The sequence below is a fragment of the Spermophilus citellus genome, assembly GCF_964194105.1.
Source record: "Spermophilus citellus genome assembly, chromosome: 5".
Classification (NCBI taxonomy): Eukaryota; Metazoa; Chordata; class Mammalia; order Rodentia; family Sciuridae; genus Spermophilus; species Spermophilus citellus.
Window position 1 is genome coordinate 52743537 of NC_138186.1, and position 20858 is coordinate 52764394.

Here is a 20858-nt window from a genome sequence, read left to right on the forward strand (position 1 = left end):
GAATCTGATTTATTGTTTCCTAACTCCTTATGGGAAATGAGATTATTGGAATCATATGTGCACTTCTAGAATAATAAGAAGTAAAGAAATTCAATGAAAGAAGAGGACATTTTGACATTTTTTTCTTGGAATTCCCAAATTAAACAATGTATTGTTTTTGTACATCTTTCAAAGTAATAGCAATAGTAACAGTGAGGGCTTAACAATTAGTATACCTTAAGTACCAGACACTGTACTAATTAATGGTTTTACATCATTGTTCCATTTAATTATCTCTATTTTTAAATGAGAAATCTGAGAGAGATTAGGCTTGTCTAGATAACACTTAGGAAGTAGCTGAGCCTGTGTTAAATTTAAGCCCATCTGACTTCAAAACTATGATAACTTATGCTCGATAGTGTCCTGGTTCACTTTGTTGTGTGGTTAAGATCATGGGCTCTGGAGTCAGTCTTTCCTGGGTTCAAATCCTGACTTCTCCATTTACTAGCTTGGATAAAGTACTCATCAGTTTCTGTGTCTTAGAAATACAGTTAGTACCTACCTCAAGTTTTGAGGGATTGAATTAATTCATGTAACTTGCCTTAAAACTGTGCCTGACAAATTGTAAGTTCTCAGAAAATAATGGCTGTTTATTTTTTTAAAATTAATTTATTTCAATGTACTATTTTATTTAGATTAAGCATGTCTTTTCCATTATTTGAAATACTAGGTTTTTTGTAAGTATAGATACAAAGTAAATTTTAATTCTGTTTTTACTGAAATGGGGCACCTTACTAAAATTTTGGAAAGCATTGGGATTTAATGGAAAGCTCCATGACCCAGGCCATGGGATTTGCTTCTTGTTGTCTCTGCCTTTCATAGAAAAGATGAAGGTATCAGATGAACTAGCAAATATGAATGAAATTCGAATTTGATGTACTATACAAATGTAAAATTCAGTTATTAAAACTGTGAGGGCAGGGCATGGTGTGGCGCACGCCTGTAATCCCACTGATTTGGGAGACTGAGGAAGGAAGATTGCAAGTTCAAAGCCAGCCTCAGTAACTTAGTGAAGCCCTAAGCAACTTAGTGAGAGGATGGGGGATGTGGACTGGGGATGTGGCTCAGTGGTAAAGCATCCCTGAGTTCAATCCCCAGTATGGAAAAAAAAAATCATGGAGGGATGTTACAATGAATAATTGTTAGGTGAAAGTTCAACTTTCTTAGAATAAAAACTGCTAGTGATTTATACCTAAATATGAAGATCACACAAATATGTTTATCTCAAATAGGGTTGGTTTTTTTTTTGGTGGAAGAAAAATTTAATTTTTGCAGTTATATCTTTGTATTAGTTTGCTTGGGCTGCCAAAATAAAGGACCACAGATTGTGACTCAAACATTGGAAATTTATTTCCTCGAAGTCCTGGGGAATACAAGTCCAAGATCAAGGTGTCAGCAGGGTCTTTTTCTTCTGAGGCCTATTCTTGGAGTGTAGAAGATCATCTCCTCCCTGTGTTTTCACATGGTTGCTTCTCTGTGTCTTTATCCTTATCTCTTCTTTTTTTTTGTGGGGGGGCACAGGGTGGTAACCAGGGATTGAACTCAGGGGCACTCGACCACTGAGCCACATCTCTAGCCCTATTTTGTATTTTATTAGAGACAGGGTCTCACTGAGTTGCTTAGTGCCTCCCTAAATTGCTGAGGCTGGCTTTGAACTCTCATCCCTCTGCCTCCACCTCCCAAACCCCTGGGATTACAGGCGTGCACCATGAACCGGCCTCCTTATCTCTTCTTAAAAGGACACTAATCATAGTGAATTAGGGCTTGCCTTAATACTTCATTTTACTTTAATTACCTCTCCAAATATAGTCACATTCTGAGGTATAGGGGGTGAGGACTTCAACAAATAAATTCTGCAGGGGACATAACCTTCAGTTCTGATACTAACTACCTGGACATAGTATCTGGCCCCACAGGTTGAGGGCTCAGTCTCACAGCCCTCCTTAACTGTCTACATGCTGGGTAATCTGAATGCTCCATTCCCTTATGAGGGAGCACCCTCTGCACTGGGCCCCAAGCAGCCAGCATCCTTTTTCATGTGCCTGCCAACTATCCTATCTGTACCTGTTATTTAGAACCTCCTTGCTATTGAGTATCCTAAGAAGCACATCATACCTCTACATAAATCACTGTGTTATATTTAAAGATATCAAAATTATCCTTTTATCCTGCTGAATAATCTGCTTTAGAATCAATTTCATATATATAACCTAAATTCCTAATTCATCTCTTAAGCATATTTCTTCTTTAGATTGAAAAAATGTCAGACTTCCTTATGTGAAAATGTTTTGTTTTCTATTTCAGCTCATAAAATTGTCTCTTAAGGGCTGGGGATGTGGCTCAAGCGGTAGCGCGCTCGCCTGGCATGCGTGCGGCCCGGGTTCGATCCTCAGCACCACATACCAACAAAGATGTTATGTCCACCGAGAACTTAAAAAAAAAATAAATAAATATTGAAAAATTCTCTCTCTCTCTCTCTCTCTCTCTCTCTCTCTCTCTCTCTCCTCTCTCACTCTCTCTTAAAAAAAATTGTCTCTTAAAAAAATTAATTATGGTGATTCCACCATTTTCTTGGGGAGTTCCCATTTTAGAGATACAGTTTCCTTATTTAAAAATAATAACATTCATTTTTAAAAAATATTTATTTATTTATTTTTTTAGCTTTCAACGGACACAACATTTTTGTTTGTATGTGGTGCTGAGGATTGAACCCTGGCCGCATGCATGCCAGGCGAGCACAGGGGAGCGCGCTACCACTTGAGCCACATCCCCAGCCCAATAACATTCATTTTAAATAAAGTTCCATCAACAATTCAAAAAAAATTTTCTTTAATTATATGGGGCTGCGTTTGTGGCTCACTTAGCACATGGGAGGCCCTGGGTTTGATCTTCAGCACCACATAAAAATAAATAAATAAAATAAAGGTATTGTGTCTAGCAACAACTAAAAATTAAATATAAAAAAATTATATGGCCCTAAATTAAGGGAGAATAATTAATATTTTCATTCTTTTTTCTGTAAAGATATTTATAATTTCATCCTGCTTGAAAACCCTAACGTATCAATACCATTTGCATGTTTTGGTTATTATTCTAAAACATATGTTGTATTTTTTTATTTTTTAATATTTTTTAGTTGTAGATAGACAGTGTCTTTATTTATTTATTTTTATGTGGTGCTGAGAATCGAACCCAGTGCCTCACGTGTGCAAAGCAAGCGCTCTACCACTGAGCCACAACCCCAGCCCCTTTTTATTTTTTTAATTAGTGACTTATATTGATTTTTGAATGTTAAACCAACCTTTGTCATTATGTATTATCCTTTTTTATGTATCAGATTTGATTTTCTAATCATTTATTTATTTTTTCTTTTTTTTTTAAAGAGAGAGGAGAGAGAGAGAGAATTTTTTTAATATTTATTTTTTAGTTCTCAGTGGACACAACATCTTTGTTGGTATGTGGTGCTGAGGATCGAACCCGGGCCGCACGCATGCCAGGCAAGCGCGCTACCACTTGAGCCACATCCCCAGCCCCCATTTATTTATTTTTTTAAGGTGGTATTGGGAATCAAACTCAATGGGCTCTATCGCTGGGCTATATCCCCAGCCCGCCCTTTAGGATTTTTGTGTTTATGTTTATGAGAGTGGCCAGCCTTGGAATGTCCTTGCTATGGATTGGATCAGGAATGTCCCCAAATGCTCATGTGTTGAAGGCTTGGTCCATAATGCCGTAGTATATTGCTGAGAAGGTCATTGTTTTTCATTCTTTTCTAATTTAGTCTTTAAAGCTATAGATTTCCCTTTGCTTGACTCAGCAAGTTCTGATATATTGAATTTTAATTGTTATTCAGTTAAAATTACTTTCTATAAGCCAGACACACTGACACACTCCTGTAATCTCAGTGGCTGGAGAGGCTGAGGCAGGAAGATCACAAGCTCAAAGCCAGCCTCAGCAAAAGTGAGGCACTAAATAACTCACTGAGACCCTGTCTGTAAATAAAATTCAAAATGGGACTGGGAATGTGGCTCAGTGGTCGAGTGCCCTGAGTTCAATCCCCGGTACAAAAAAAAAAAAAAAACTTTCCATATCCCATTGTCTTTCCCCCATGTCCCTCCAGTACTGGAAATTTAAACTTCCGGCGGTGCTTTACCATATAGCCACATCCCCAGCCCTTTCTATGTTTTGTTTTGAGACAGGGTCTCACTAAGTTTCGAAGGATGGCCTTGAATTTGGAATATTTATTTTTTTTTAAATATTTATTTTTTAGTTATAGGTGGACACAATATCTTTATTTTACATTTATATGGTGCTGAGGATTGAACCCAATGCCTCATGCATGTTAGGTGAGCATGCAACCACTGAGCCACAACCCCAGCACCCCCGAACTTGAAATATTTCTGACTCAGCCCCTGAGTTGCTGGGATTACAGGTGTGCTCCCCCACACCCGGTATGATTTCTTCTTTTCAAAAGTGTGTTCCTCAATTTTTCACCTCTCAGGAATATTCTTAATTTGTTATTGATTTCTAAGTTTATTCCATTGTATTCAGAGAACAGAACTGTATAATTTCAGTCTTTTTAAGGTATTGAAACTTCATTGCCAGAATATGGTCATTTCTGTCTCATTTTCCAGGTATACTTAGAAAAGAATGCTATGCTACAATTGTTGGGTGCCAATTAGGTCAAATTTATGAATGGTGTTATTCAACTCTATATCAGGAGTTTCCAAATACTACTGACTGCCTGTTTTTATAAAGTTTTATTAGAACCCAGCCACACTTACTCAGTTACGACTAACACTGACTGCTTTTACACTATAATAGTGTTACCCACAATACCTGAAATATTTACTGTCAACTTTTTGCCAGAAAAGTTCACCAGTCTTGTTCTAAATTTTTACTGCCAGGCTCCCAACCGAAGATATTTTGTTGTCTCCTCCTGCTTGGTCGTAAGCTTTTTCTGGTTTTTGCCTCCTCAACAGAAGCCCTGCTTACCTCAACTTTTAACTGCTGTTTAAGCTGCTCGGCTTTACAGCCTCTTGGCAGCTGCTTCCAAATTGACAGATCTGTGGAAGGGGGAAAGTTTCAGGCTTACCTTAGTTTACTTCCCTTCTCTACCAGTCAGGTTTCTGTCTGGAGACGCAGAACTGTGGATGTGTGTGTGTGTGTCACATCCATCCATGCACATTGAGATGTTCATTGCAGGCAGTTGGCTTACTCAGTCTCAGAAACTGGCTAGTCTGAAATCTACTGGCTAGTCTGAAATCTATCGGGCAGGTTACCATCACAAGGGGCAGGCTAGAACTCTTGGGCAGGAGCAGAAGCCACGGTCCACAGGTGGAATTTCTCATTCAGCAGAGAAGTTTCATCTCTGTCCTTCAAACCTTTCCATTGATTGCTTCAGGCCCACTTAGATTATCTAGAATAATCCTTACTTAAAGTGATTACAGACTCAATCACATCTACCAAGTACCGTAACTCCTAGATACTAATCTAGTACCTAGTTTGAGTAACTGGGAACTGTAGCCTAGCCAAGGTGACATGTAAAACTGCCCAATACACTTCCTCTCTAGGAACTGACCACCTTACTAATTTCTGATGCCTTCAAACATGTTTTTTTTTTCCATTTTGCCTAAATTTTTTTTAAGTTGGACACAATATTTTGTTTTATTTATTTTTATGTGGTGCTGAGGATTGAACCCAGCGCCTCGCATGTACTAGTGATAAACCCAGCCTAATTCCCTCTTAAGATTGGGGGCCATATCGCAACAAAGGCATGACAAGCTAATTTCAGCTTTACTATAAATTACTGCAATTTCTAAACTTGGTTGGAATGCCTGCCTGTGCCTTGAACTTACCCATGCCTGGCTTTCCCTGACAAGATAGCATCCTTCTCTGAAACTTTAGTGGCGCCTCATAAATCTTGGCCTTCCCTGGCCAGATAACGACCCTCTCTGAGGCTCTAATGACCTTCATAAATTCTGATGTTGGGACCAGCACAAATATGAACCTGCCTTTGTGTTGTGCTTGTCAGAGTTTTGATATCTGTAAGTTCTCAAACCCCCCTTTGTGTAACTTTCTGGGCTATAAAGCTGCGCTGTTCCCGCAGGGAGAGGCAGCCCAGCCAGTCGGAATTATAAGCTTGCTTTAATTTGATTTCAATTGGAGTCGGTGGTCTTTTCTTTGCGTCATTGGTCTAACACTAGGCGAACACTACTGCTGAGCCACAACCCCAGCCCGTTTGCCTAGATTTTGTGATTGTTCTTAGCAGATAGTCTGATAGAAACTTGTAAGTCATAACAAGAAACACAAGTCCCAGTGTTTTATAAGAATGTTCTAAAACATTTTTAATAGTTGCATAGAAATTCAACGAGCTTTACATAATTTAGTTTTTTTCCATTTCCCCATGTAGAACTACAGACAGAAAAATCCCTAAGTGTTCTTCCTGTTCTCTACACACCAAGACACAGTCTACACTTCTGTGACCAAAATGTGTGTGTGTTGTCCCCACACACCAACAAGCAGTTCTTCAGTGGAGGACCCCACTAGGTACCCTCTTATTCAGTTCAGTTCTGATGTAGTCTGTCTGGACATAGTATCTGGCCTTTAGGTGGAGGGCTCAGTCTCTAGCACTTTCCCTTGGAAGAGGCTAATTACAGCCCACCTGTGGTTCTACCTGTGCTTCTGACCAACTAGATACCTGTCAGGGTTCCAGCAACCCCCTCCTTGGGTTTGATTAATTTCCTAGAGTGGTTCACAGAACTCAGGCAAGGATATTTCAAAGGATACAGATGATGAGATGCATAGAGTGAGGTATGGGGCAGAGTTGAGGAGGGGCCTTGCTTCCCTGGGTGTGCTACCCTCTAAAAACCTCCAGGAGTTCGGCTCCCTAGAGCTCATCTATACTGTTTTTTTTTTTTTTTTTTGTACTTTTATGGCAGTTGCATTATATAGACGTGCTGTGGTTCAAATATGGTTGAAATGTGGCCCCCAGAGGTTTGCACGTTGGAAACTTGGTTCTCAGTGTGGAGATGAAAGTGGCATCTTTAAGAGGTGGGGACCGTGGGAGGTCCTTAGGTTGTTGGGGCCATGCCCTCAGAAGGGACTGTGGGCCTTAGCCACGTTGACTTCCAGTGTGATCTCTCCCTCTTGTACTTGCTCCTTCTGTCTGCCATAAGTCTTCACCACAGCTGAGCGGATACCAGCATCATTCTTGAACCTTCAGAATTGTGATCTAAATAAATTTCTCAGCTGGTAGCGTATCTTAGTAGTAGAACTCTTGCCTAGTGTACACAAGGCCTTAGGTTCAATCCCCAGCAACCCCCACCCCACACACACAAAAAAAATTGGTAGACAATTGAAATACTAAAACAAGAAAAGAGAACATTAAAATTATTAATGTAGTTTGATTTTTTTCAAGAGTTATTGTATTGTTTCTGGATGTGGTGGTACGTTGATACACATGTATAATCTCAACATCTCAAGAGGCTGAGGCAGGAGGATTACAAGTTTTAGGCCAGCCTGGTAACTTAACAAGACACTCAGTAACTTAGTGAGACTATCTCAAACATAAAAAGTAAAAAGAACTGGGGGCCACCTGTATGTGTACCTATAATATGGTACCAGTTTAGAAAAAGAACAGATGGGGGGGAGGCCAGTGAGGTGGAGTAGGGGAGATGGGGGGAGGGGAAGGAAGGAGGAGGTTCTGGAAACTGGAATGGAACAAATTATATTCCATGTATGTGTGATTATGTCAAAATGAACCTCACTGCTGTGCGTGGCTATATGCACTAATAGGAACATTTTAAGAAAAATAATAAAGTACTGGGGATGTAGCTCAGTGGTAGAGCACCCATGTTCAGTCCCCAGTACTACCAAATAAAACAAAATCATATACACATATTTGCTTATTACAGCAAATAGAACCATGAAGGATAAGGAGAAAGGAATAATCCAATGCTGTGATTTGATTGTGTGTCTCTCCAAAATTCATGCATTGGAATTTCAATCTTAGGGTGGTGGTGTTAGGAGGTGGGCCTTTGGGAGGCAATTAAGCAATAAGGGCTGTACTCTTGGACCTTATAAAATAAAATCAAAGGGAACTAGGTAGCTTTTCTGTTTTTTCCATCATATGAGAACACATAGATGGCACCATCTTTGAGGGACAGGCCCTCACAGATACCCAATCATGCCTTGATCTTGAACTTCTCAGACTCCAAAACTGAGAAAATAAATTTCTGTTCTCTATAAATTACCCAGCATTAGGTATTTGTTATAGCAATACAAGTATACTAAGATAGCTGGTTATCTTAGGGAATAAGTGGGAACAGATTGGAGGGAAATGGGAAGGAGAGAGGCTCCTGAGCATTCCTTTTCTAATGTGACTAAATTTTGGTTGTTCTTTTTTGGAGGAGGTGGGGTAGAACCCAGGGGTACTCAATCACCCAGCCACATCCCCAGCCCTTTTTAATATTTTATTTAAGAGACAGAGTCTTGGTGAGTTGCTTAGGGCCTTGCTAAGTTGCTGAGGCTGGCTTTGAATTTGTGATCCTCCTGCCTCAGCCTCCCAAACTGCTGGGGATTACAGGCATGTACCACTATGCCCAGCTTGTTCTTTTTGATAACTTTTTTTATTTCATTAGTTTTCAAAAGCATGTAAATGTTTTATATATTAAAAAATAAATTTGAAAACTAATAAAAATATGCTATAATTGAATATAAAGAGAAACAATGAACCTAAGTTATAGAACATACATAGAAAAAAATAAAATAACTTTGGTACACAGCACATTGCCTGTACATCCTTAGCGGGATATACTTTAAGGACAAAAAGATAGTATCCTACAAAACCGTTAAACCTACTTAGTTTGTTGATAGGGTTAATGTTGACATTATTATTCTGAAACTAGTTTATAGACCAAGTTTTTTTAATATTTATTTTTTTTAGCTGGACACAATACCTTTATTTTAGTTATTTATTTTTATATGGTGCTGAGGATCAAACCCAGGGCCTCGCATGTGCTAGGTGAATGCTCTACTGCTGAGCCCCAGCCCAGCCCCTGGACCAAGATTTTTAATTGTGAAAGAAAAGGTGCACTAGTATAAAGAAGAGCTATAATAATGGGTTTAAGTTACAAATATTAGTGTAAGTTGTGTGTTTTTAATAAGAAAATCCCTACTTTATTACTTACATGGCCTAGAGGTATTGCCACCCCAGTAGTAGGATACCTAGTGCTCAAATACCTCCCCCAAAAGCCTTTAAATGAAGTATGAAGCCAGTTGGCTAGACCTGATTATGGATTATATATATATATTTTTTTTAAAGAGAGAGAGAGAGAGAGAGAGAGAATTTTTAATATTTATTTTTTAGTTCTCGGCGGACACAACATCTTTGTTGTTATGTAGTGCTGAGGATCGAACCCGGGCCGCATGCATGCCAGGCGAGCGCGCTACCGCTTGAGCCACATCCCCAGCCCATGGATTATATATTGATAACATGGAATTGTTCATTTTCTTAAGTGTGAAAATAGTACTTCTGAGTTTTGTAGAGTTTTCTAATTCTTAAGCATGCTGAACTATGGAGGATGAAGTGCATTTGTGTTTGTAATTTTCAAGTTATTTGGAAAGTACATATATAAATAGTGTAAGCAGGGCATTAATGAGTCAGGGTGATCACTGGTGAATATGAGTAAGGGTATAATTTTCCAATAGATTTTGAAAAGTTTCAAGATTAAAAGTTGGGGAGAAAATATTACCCATATTTCAGAACCTCAGGTCAGATTTTTACCTCTTTTATGAAGACTTCCTTTATCAACTACACTAGCTATAAGTGATTTTCTAATAAGAATTTTTTTTCTTTTTTGTTGTTGAGGATCTTTATATTTATTTACTTATCTATTTATTTATATGCGGTTCTGAGAATCAAACCCAATGCTCCACACATGCTAGGCAAGCGCTCTGCCATTGATCTACAGCCCCAGCCCTCTTAAAATTAAATAATTTTAAGAATTTATTTTTGGGGCGGATGCTGGTATGTAGCTCAGTGGCATAGTGCTTGCATGAAATCCTGGGTTCGATTACTGGCACTGCCAGAAAAAAAGGGGGTTTGGGGGTTTTTGTTATTTCTGCAGTACTTGGGATTGAACCCAGATGTTCTACCACTGAGCTATATTTCTAGCTCTTTTTATTTTTTTTACTTTGAAACAGGGTCTCACTAAGTTATCCAAGCTGGTCTTGATTTTGCCATCTTCCTGCCTCAGCCTTCAAAGTAGTGGGATTACAAGTGTGTGCCACTCTGCTTGGCTAAAACAAATTGCTAAGGCAGTTCTTGTACACAATGTGGATTTGGAAACTATTTTTACACTTTAAAAAAAAAAAAAAAGTCTGACTAAAACATCCACCTGCAGGGGGTATACACCCTTGCTGTTATGTTTAAACTGGCCACTCAGGTGTGTATTAAAGAATTCATTTGTCAATCAATTTACTTCTTAGGTCTCATACGTCAAGGGATTTTTTTGTTCTGTTATTCTGGGATTATAGAGGAGTTAGAGATTATAAGGAATTTTTGGAAATGCTGGAATAGGTGTTTTTGTTTTTGTTTTGTTTTGTTTTGTTTTTGTACCAGGGATTGAATGCAGTGGTACTTAACCAGGCTACATCCCCAGCCTTTTCTGTTTTTATTTTGAGACAGGGTCTCACTAAGTTGCTTAAGGCCTCACTAAATTGTGAGGCTGATTTTTGAATTTGTGATCCTCTTGCCTCAGCCTCTTCAGCCGCTGGAATTACAGGTGTGCACCACCACACCAGGCAGGTGATTTCTTAAAAGATGTGCAATTAAACATTAATCCTGATGGGGTTCTTGAAAAAAGGAGTGCTCTGACCATATCCATTTGGGAAAACTTTGCAAACTAGACCTTCTCTTGGAGTTTATGGTATGATCAGATCTTGTTCATTGAAGCATTGTTTGTAGTAGTTAGAAACAATTTAAATGTTCATAGTAAAGTAGAATCATAGAATATTACATAGAAGTTAAAAAGGTAGGAGCTAGATCTCTATTTTCTAATGTGTTTCTCAGAATGAGAATGATGCAGAATAGTACTATATGGTTTGTGGTTGGTTTTTTTTTTTTTTTTTTAATAACTATATCTGTGTAGTAAAATGCATTCTTATGAAGCCTGAAAGGATTCCTACCAAGCAAGTAGTGACATTTACTTAGAGAATTAACTGAATTTGGGAATGATGATCAAAGAGTTATTTTATCTTATTAGGGCTGAATTTTCTTAGAAGGGAATATATTTATGTATTATTTATAATGAAAATTCAATGCAAATGGCTTTTACATGCCTAGAAGTTTACTTTCTTTTCCTTTATTGGATATACTTTCTCTGCTAAATTACAGCTGTTTATTGACTGGCTATATACAGATTAAACTGAGTTCTGAGCCCTGATACTATAAATTAGTAAAGAAATGTTTTCACTATATTCCATTATGACAAAATTATTTTTTCTACAGCCAGGTGCAGTGGCACATGCCTATAATTCCAGTGACTTGGGAGGCTGAGGCAGGAGGATTGCAAGTTTGAGGCCAGCCTCAGCAACTTCGTGAGGTCCTATCTCAAAATAAAGAATAAAAAGGGCTAGGGTTGTAGCTTAGTGGTAAAGTGCCCCTGGATTCAATCCAAAAAACACAACACAAAACCTATTATTTTCCTTACATTGTAAGATTATGTGAAGTAATTTAATCTTTGAGATGATCTTATTTTCAAATTGTTTGGTTCATTTTTTAAATATTTTATTTAGTTGTTGAAAGGCCTTTATTTATTTATATGTGGTGCTGAGAATTGAACCCAGTGCCTTACACATGCCAGGCAAGTGCATTACCACTGAGCCACAGCCCAACCCCTCGTGAAGTAATTTATATAGTCTGGTTCATGCAAGTCCTCAATAAATAGGCTTAGCTAAAGCTTATTTGAGTGGTTCAAGAGATCTTTTGGAGAGCAACAAAGAGAAAGTTGAACTTGGTTCTTGAAGAGCTAATGAAGATTGGAGGGGCAGCAGCCACAGGTAGAGTGGAACATCACGATTCAAAGCTGCTTAAGTGTCAAGCAGCAGACCCACTCTGTGTTGGCACTGTTCTTTAAAAGTTCACGGGCTTCCTCTTCCTCCCATTTTCTTTTGCAGTGCTGGGGATGGAACCCAGGACCTCACTTATGCTAGAGAAGTGCTTCACCACTGAGCTATCTCCCCAGCCCTGCTTCTTTACAGTGTTCTCTAGACCTGATTTTGACATCTTCCGAGTCAAACTTGAGGGCACTGATGATTCTATTTGACTTTAGCAATCAATTTTAAGTGGCCACCATTTTTGTAATGTAAATGTGTGCTTTTTTTTTTTAAAGAATAATTCTGAAAAAGCTGTAGCCGCATATTAATGTGTTTTTTTAATCAGTGCATTTACTTTATTTCTTCAATTTGCTATATAAGAGCCATTGTCTGAGAATGAAGAATGCCTCAAATGAAAATAACTCTTCTTTAAAATGACTTATTTTTCAGGCACATGCATTGATTCATCTATTCAAGGTGGTCATTTATATTTCATCCAAGTTAAAACAGGAACTTAACTGATCAACTTTATGCTCAAATTATTTTAATACAGATTATGAAGGGATTCAAAATTTAATTTAAATTACAGGTGTTTATTGGCACCTTCTACATACTTGGTCTGTCTGGAAATTCAGAGTATTAAAACATGATACTGTCCTTGGTGGGCTTCCTCCTTCCTGAAATATTAAGCATGTGATCCATGTGCATACGAATTGCTGGATATTTTTAAATGATTCTCCCACCAGAAAGTCAAGTGGAAATTAGTGTCATATCAGGTGTGAAAGTGCTGAGTAGAGTGAACTGCAGGGATATGTTCAGTAGTTGGGCAGCCACGGCGCATGGAAGTGTTGCAGGGCGCAGTTAACCAGCAGAGGCCTGATGCCCAGGTGTGGCTCCTGCGCTCCTTTCTCCGCCTGATTAGTGAGGGTCTTGCATGTGACCATCATTCAGTATGTGTTGTTCATTGGAATTGTGGGCTGCAGGGGGAGAGGTGGCATGGTTAGCTTTATAGCCAGTGATTTTGAGATGGCATTTGGGGTTGAGCATAATGAAAAGGAGAATTTGAGTACTGCAAATCAAAATTCATTCTTTTTGTTTGTTTGCTTGCTTGTTTAGCTCCGGTGAGTTTTCATTCCAGCTTTTCTACCTCATTATGGTTGTGATAGTTAATTTCCTTGTTATGGTTTGTAATTGTAATTTTCCTTGTTACAAGAGTATATGTGTCATTTTTTAAAAACAGGTTTTCTTTAAACAATTGGACCCTTCCCTCCACCCTTTGTGTTTGTGGTATAAGCAATACCAAATTACTATTGTACCATTTAATATGCAGAATTGATCATGTGTATACCAAAGTCAGTTGTGCATTCGATAAAGCTTAAAATTATCCCCTGGTAACAAGTTTATCATTGCTTTTAGTGATTTGGTAAAAAACAGCAAATCATTTAAATCGGTTTGATTCCTTGTAACATAAAATCACAAACATTGTTTAGATGCCCCTATCTCCTAAGAACAAGAATTGGAGCTGTCTATCCTTTAGTTTGGCTTTCATACCTTGGAAGCCTGTTTTGTGAGTTCTAAATCATGCTTATTCTTGTCTTCTAGGATTCCCCTCTGATTAAGCAGACAGTTGAGGATACAGGGTCTGAGAATGAATGTTCATCGTGGTAGTGACGGCGACAGGTTGTTGCGGCCAGAGGCCAGCTGCCTAGTGGATGAAACCTCAGACGCAGCTCAGGAAAAAGAAACAAATAGCCTGGCTTCACCTGGTCTTCACAATCTTACTTATCCCCTAGATCCCAGGAATGAAGGTACAGTAATTAGTTCTTGGCTTAATTTGTGGGATGGGGGAGTTTTCTGACCCTTGAGCATCTTATTCTGCCAAGAAGGCCTGAATATCCTTATATAAATGTTATCTACTTAATCAACTTAGCTTGCTTATTATAATTCTATCATGCTGTCACAGAAAATGTCCACTTATTTAATTAGTCTAGCACATCTAACTTGAAGATAATGGTGTAAGTCAAACAGCCGCAAATTTGGAGTCAGAAGACAGATTGAAATTCTAGCTCAGCAGTGCATTAGCTATGACCATGGATGAGAGAATTAATCTCTATGATTCCTGCTTTCTTAATCTAGAACACAGGGATATTAATATGCCTCCTTCTTCATAAGTCTGGTGGATTAATGTTAATGATGTGAAAGCTCTTGATAACCTGTTAGGTTCTTTATTTTTATTTTTTAACACATTTTTAAAATAATCTTAATTTTTAAAAAAGTAATATGTGCATTATAGGAAGTAGAATAGCACAAGAATCCAAGCAAAATCATTCACAATCACAAGAGTCCAATTAGAGGTGTTCTCCTAGGTCCTGCTTTTGTGTGTGTGTGTGTGTGTGTGTGTGTGTGTGTGTGTGTGTGTGTAAAACATCTCATTTTATATGATTGAGATCATGGTGTATATTGTGCTTTTTCACACATTGTAAATATTTACCAATTCAAAATTTCAAAGTATATGAGCATTTTGATAACCAAGGATATACTACACAAATTTGATTTAGAAAAAAAAATCTAATCTTGACTTTCTTAGCGACAAAAATTTTATAAAAGACAAAAATGGCAACAGGTTTCTGTGTAAAAGTATTAGCAGAATTATGATTAAAATGCTGCATTCCCTTAATGCTCAGTATAAAATGAGACAAGTCAACAGAGCACCTTAGGTATAATATTTCTAAGATAATTTATTATCAATTCTCTACTGTTAAAATATTAGCAAGAAGATTTGTTTTCATTGAACTACTTAATGTGTTCCTGTAGTACAGCAAAAGGACGCTCGGGTGTCAGTGACTATCGTCAGATAGTAGTGGGAACACATGTGCAGGTGTCTCTTCCTTTAAGCTTTCTTCCTTCCCTCTGTTGCCATCCTAATGATCAAGTTCTGATATATATTATTCAAAGGTGGTTTAACAATTCCATGCCCAAGATGCATCTTTTTTATCACTTATAACAAAAAGATATTCACACATTTACTAGCTGTACTTTTTAAGCAAACTTTTTCAAAAATACATTTTTAGTTGTAGATGGACACAATATCTTTATTTATCTTTATGTGGTGCTGAGGATCAAACCCAGTGCCTTACACATGATAGGCGAGTGCTCTACCACTGAACCAAAACCCCAGCCACTTAAGCATACTTTTAAAAATTGCAATAAAATTAACAATAATAGCAACTGCCATTTATGGAGCACACACTGTACTAGGAATTGTACATACAGTACATTCTTTAGATCAGGGGTGGCAAACTGGTTAAATCTGGCTGCTGCTTGTTTTTATAAATAAAATTTTGATACACAGCCTCAAGTCCATTTGTTTACATCTCATCCTGCTTCAGTGGCAGAGACTTTGCTCTGCACAGCCCAGAATACTTCTGTACTTTATAGAAAGTTTGCCCACACCTTTTCTAGATTAATCTTTACAATTATTATCCTTGTTTTGCAAATGAGAAAACAGCCTTAGAAAGCTTAGCTAACTTTCCCAGGTTCACACTGCTAGGAGGCAGGGAACTGGGATTTGATTCTCTTTCTGACCAGATTCTGCTACATGTATCAGCTGACAGAACAGTGTGTGACTGCACCCTGCAGAAGGCCATTAGGGGAATTTGTGTAAGGAGTCTTTTCCTACCCTCCCATTTAAGTAGGGCAGAAGTTGAGGCTTCTTCCTTGGGTTCAGGAATCAACACAATTTAATTGCTTCATTGTTGTGAAATCAAGCCTTCTAAAGAACTGAATTAGCAATTCAGGTATCCATTTCTTTTTTTTTTTTCAATTTTTAATATTTTTTAGTTGTTAGTGGACCTTTATTTTATTTAGGTATATGCGGCGCTGAGAATCGAACCCAGTGCTTCACACACGTTCCCAGTACTGCCAACACACACACACACACACACACACAAATCCTACCACTGAGCCACAACCCCATCCCCTCCGTATTTCTTTTTTTTTTTAATATTTATTTTTTAGGTGTAGATGAACACAACACAATGCCTTTGTTTTATTTTTTTATGTGGTGCTGAGGATCGAACCCGGGTCCTGCCTGTGCTAGGCGAGCGCTCTACTGCTGAGCCACAATCCCAGCCCCACTCTGTATTTCATTTTTAAGAACAGCACTTCAAGTGTGAAAATCTGTCTTGGTGACCCAAGTGTTCTTCCTACGAGGTAGCCTATGCATCATGTGGCTCCTTAGCTCTTGGTGTGCAAACATGGGGCCATATTGAAGATTGTTGAAGCTGTAGGATGGCACTTTAAATAGATTTTTGGTCTATATATTGATTTCTCTTTGTCTTCAAACAAGTAGTTAAAAATATATTTGGTTATAAGTGCAAGAAATCAGAGAGGTCATGGGCAGTAATCAGGTTCATGAATAATTGTACATATGTTTACAATATATGAGAGGGTGGAAGTGAGACAATTCACTTGTATCTGAAACATTTTATTTCTTGTTTTCAAAAAAAAGTTTGTAAAAAGGTAGAAAAATATTAAAAACTAAGCTTGTCAAATGTAGGTGATTGGATATATGTGTTTTTTAAAGTCTGTGCTTCTGTGTATTTGAAATTTTTCTTTTAAAAATATTTCTTTTATGTTAGAAAAAAATACACAAGGAGAGTGCCTATTTAAAAAAATTGTCTTGATAATGTGTCTGTATATACTTCTGATTCTCTTCTATATAATCCATATTTCATATATTTATTTTTAAGCCTGTTGTGTATCATGTGGTATTGTACGTTTTTAAGTATTCTCATACTTCCAGTTCATAATCAAATAGAATGAATATTATTATCCTCATTTTACAGATAGACCAGGTTTAGAAAAATTAAATAACTTTTAAAATGGCTTTTTTATGATATTAGGATGAAAACAAAGTTCCATGAATGAATTCTAGTGCTATTTGCCCTGGAATTGTTCCATTGAGAACAAGACCTACTTATTTAATAAATGGTATAGATGATGTTAGGAATCTCCTGTATATAGTGAAATATATTTTTCTATGAATTTCTAGGAAAAGTGATATATTAGAAAATCATCCTTTCTGGAAAATGATTTTTTTTGGTGGGGAGGGGGGCAGGGCATACTAGGGATTGAACCCAGGGCTTCATGCGTGCTAAAAAGCACTCTACCACTGAGCAATACCCCCTGCCCTTTTTAAATTTTATTTTGAGACATGGTCTTGCCAAGTTGCCATCCCTGGCCTTGAGCTTGTGATCCTCCTGCTTCAGCCTCCTGAGTAGTTGGGATTACAGGTGTGCACCACCATTCCCAACTGGAAAATAAAATTAAAAATAAAAAAAATGAAGAGTGTGAAAATTAATTGTTTTAACACACAGCAGTAAGGGTTTCCTAAATAAAACGTGGGAAATGTAAGAGTATTATTTTGCGTTAGAAGTGAAAACAGAAGAGTGATTGCCCTGAGAAGGGGCTGGCAGGGGACTGCTGGGTCTCCTCATAAATTCTTCTCTACTGTTTGCTTTTTCAACATAGACACGGTTCACGTTTTTTAAATCATTCTACTATTCAATGTGAGTATTTCTGCTTTCATTCCCTGCCAATCCCCACCCCACCAGTATATGGAAAAATAAGTTCAAGGAGATATTCAATATGGTCTCTAGTTTTGTTTTTAACACTCTAGTTGAGCTTTTGCCTGTGAACACCTAAGAATTTGGGGTTTTGTTTATTTAACTGTTGTTATTTTAAAGAAGACAGGCTTAATTTTTCTCCCAAGGCTTTTGTTCTCAAATTATTTGGTTTGTTTGTATGATCTTTTAGACCTTTTACTTGATTATGCCTCTCAGCCAGCAAATCTTCCTTTTCCTCACATAATGCCGCTTCCCGAAGACATTAAAGGCTCTTGCTTCCAAAGTGGGAATAAACGGAACCATGAACCCTTTATTGCTCCAGAAAGATTTGGAAACAGCAGTATGGGCTTTGGCAGTAACCCTCATTCCCAGGCACCAGAGAAAGTGACCCTTCTTGTAGATGGCACACGTTTTGTTGTGAATCCACAAATTTTCACTGCTCATCCGGATACCATGTTGGGAAGGTAACTGATGATCATTTCCTTCCAGATTCACTCTTCTCTACAAATAGAAATACATGCTATTTATCTTGCATCCAATGTGAGACTAAAAAGCATTGCATTCTTAATTTTGTACATTCCTACTTTTGTGAAAAAGGAGGGCAAGCTGGTACAAAGTTTGTGTGTTGGTGATATGAAACAGGTGATGTAGTTCATTTACAAAGCCAGTTCAGGAAGAATGAGGATGGAGCTCATGCTCAGTCTGAGCATGAACAAGGCCCCCTGGGTTCCGTTCCCAATACTGCCAAAACACACACACACACACACACACACACACACACACACACACACATCCAGCAGCAGGGAAGCTTCACAAAAGGGAGTAAAATCTAATAGGAACCACAGAAAATAACCTGATTTACCTCATTTCCTGTAAACTCATTCCATGTAAACTCAACATAAAGTTAAGTTCTCTGAGTTACATAGGTCAAAGATGTTTGTTAAATTGAAACCTAAGCTGTTTTTTTCCCCCTAAGAAAAAATACATTGACAAAAGAACAAAGCTATTTTATTGAAAAAATTTGACTTCCCATTTATGGACAGTTTCGTTGTTGTTACATATGCTGTGCTGTCATGTTCTAGGCCTTCATTACTATTCACAGTTTTTTGAAATGGAGTCTTTATACCTAGTCGTTTTGTTCTTCCGTGATCGCTGTCTTTAGTCTCCATGTTCCGCTCCCTGTGCTGCTGCATTCAGACTTTGTCAAGTCCTCCTTGCACCATCTCCTGCCCTGGCTCTTCAGAGCTGTAGGGAATGAAGGAAGTACTCTTGGAACCTGGCCATGGAGGTGGGAGATCATCTTTTTGGCTAACCATAGTCATATTAAGGAAGAACAAATTTGCATAAGAATGAAAGACTGTGGTAGTATATGTAGATTTGACTTTGGGTGATTTTTATCTACTCAGAAGTAGATTTTATTTTGTTTAAAGATATAGCCTCACTCAATACTTGGAACTAATTTGAGCTCAACCAGGAATCAGAATGGATTTTACTCATATGCTGAATTCTTATGCCAAATGGAATCCAGTTATTCAAATGTGTATATTTGAACATAAAAATTCACAGTGAACTACTATTTTAAACAAAGCCAAATCTATCTCTGTATTTTGAATTAAGATGAAATTAAAACATTAAAACTTCTCCAACTTGGCCACATGTTAATCAGATTTGACTTCCTGTTCTCAGTTTAGTATCACCACTATTGTCCTCTCCCTCACAAAAGTATTCCTCAGTGCAGGCTGACTGTTTTAGATATATTGCCTCTGAAAGTAGTTATCAAGAGAAAGAAGGAAAGCATTTTCTGGGTAACAGATTCTTGGTTCTTTGAATCTGGGGATGGCTTGGTTTCCCCATGGACAGGAGAGTTTGGCTCTGTACTTAGGTGGTCCATTCAGCTGAGTAGCTAGGGTCAGGAATTCTGTGAGTTACCCAGTTTTGTTCTGTCTTAGGGCTCTCTGTCCTTGGCTGCGCACATACTTGTACCTCTCCAGCCAGCCTACAGATGCAAGCCCCTTGTCATAGGGAATGAACTGCGAGAATGAGAATGAACTAAAGCAGATCCACGCCCGCAGCATGAGGTGAACAACACTGCACTTCAGTCCTGCCGAGGACAGAGGCAGGGATCATAGTCGCAGCATGTTGTTCACTATTTTGATTCAAAGTTCTCTCAGCTAGACTTCAGCCAGAATGTGCCAGGCAAATATCAGCGTTCTTTGGAAATGACATTTATCAAGATAGATTTCTTATTCATGGTGCTGTGATTTGGAAAGGGTGTAACATGGAATCATTTTCAGATCTTTGAAAAGCAGCCAATTCAGATTAGAACAGTTGTGAACAGTTAGTTCACTGCAGCTCTTGCCACAGGCTAAGGAAGGAAATAGCAGCAAATCCCCACTGGGAAATCAAATCAGGCTGGCTGAAGCTGGAGCCTGCCTGTCCAGCCCTTTGTGTTGCCTTCCATTCCCCCTTAGAAACAGGCATATAGCAGGAGAAGCCAGGGGTCCATGGCTGGAGGGACCTGAGAGAAGGCAGGCAGGCTGGGGAAGATGGGTAAAAAAAGCGAGCCTTCTCCCTATACCCCCATAATTTCTGAGATGCCGGGAGCAGGCCTGCCTCTGAAATATGCCAAAATGCTGCTGAGCCTCATACCTGGCCTCCTTTTATACTTCACCTCGGAGTTCCATCAGAGAGCAGCTCCTTGGGTTGTAAGGGCGCTTTTTCCAGAGCTGCACTCTTAAGATGTACCAGGAAAGGGAAAGCACTAATTTAACATAGCTGCACCTGCTAACATGCCTGCTAAAGCAGACTCCATGTTGAAAGCAAAACCTAGAAATATTGAGGAGTGCATGCTGGATAGGTTAATGCTGACAGAGGAGGGCAAAGGAAGAGGGAAGGTGGGGAGTGGAGAAGCTGTCTTTCTGAGCTTTCAAAACATATAGACAGGTTCTTAGGCACTGGGGAGGATATGAAAGGCAACCATCACACGCTTCAGAGATTTTCTAAGGGCCATGTTTGTGGTTGATATTTTATTGCACTTGTTGCTAAAGAAGCTCACTATAGATGAACCTTGAGGATTTGGTGCTTCATTCTATCTTA

At 38.4% G+C, this 20858-nt stretch overlaps 1 protein-coding gene across 9 annotated transcripts in view; it reads left to right on the forward strand.

Annotated features, from left to right (window-relative positions):
• KCTD20 (potassium channel tetramerization domain containing 20) overlaps window positions 1–20858 on the forward strand; it is a 40948-nt gene that overhangs the window by 4330 nt on the left and 15760 nt on the right. For 5 of the 9 annotated variants that reach the window (XM_081295337.1, XM_081295335.1, XM_081295334.1 and 2 more), the window contains 2 exons: window positions 13738–13943; window positions 17953–18226. In XM_081295337.1, the coding sequence (XP_081151463.1) occupies window positions 13784–13943; window positions 17953–18226 (434 nt within the window). In that variant the 5' untranslated portion in view covers window positions 13738–13783. Of the gene's footprint in view, window positions 1–13737; window positions 13944–17952; window positions 18227–20858 lie in introns of those variants that run through there. The other 4 variants (XM_081295339.1, XM_081295340.1, XM_081295341.1 and 1 more) reach the window with 4 other exon arrangements.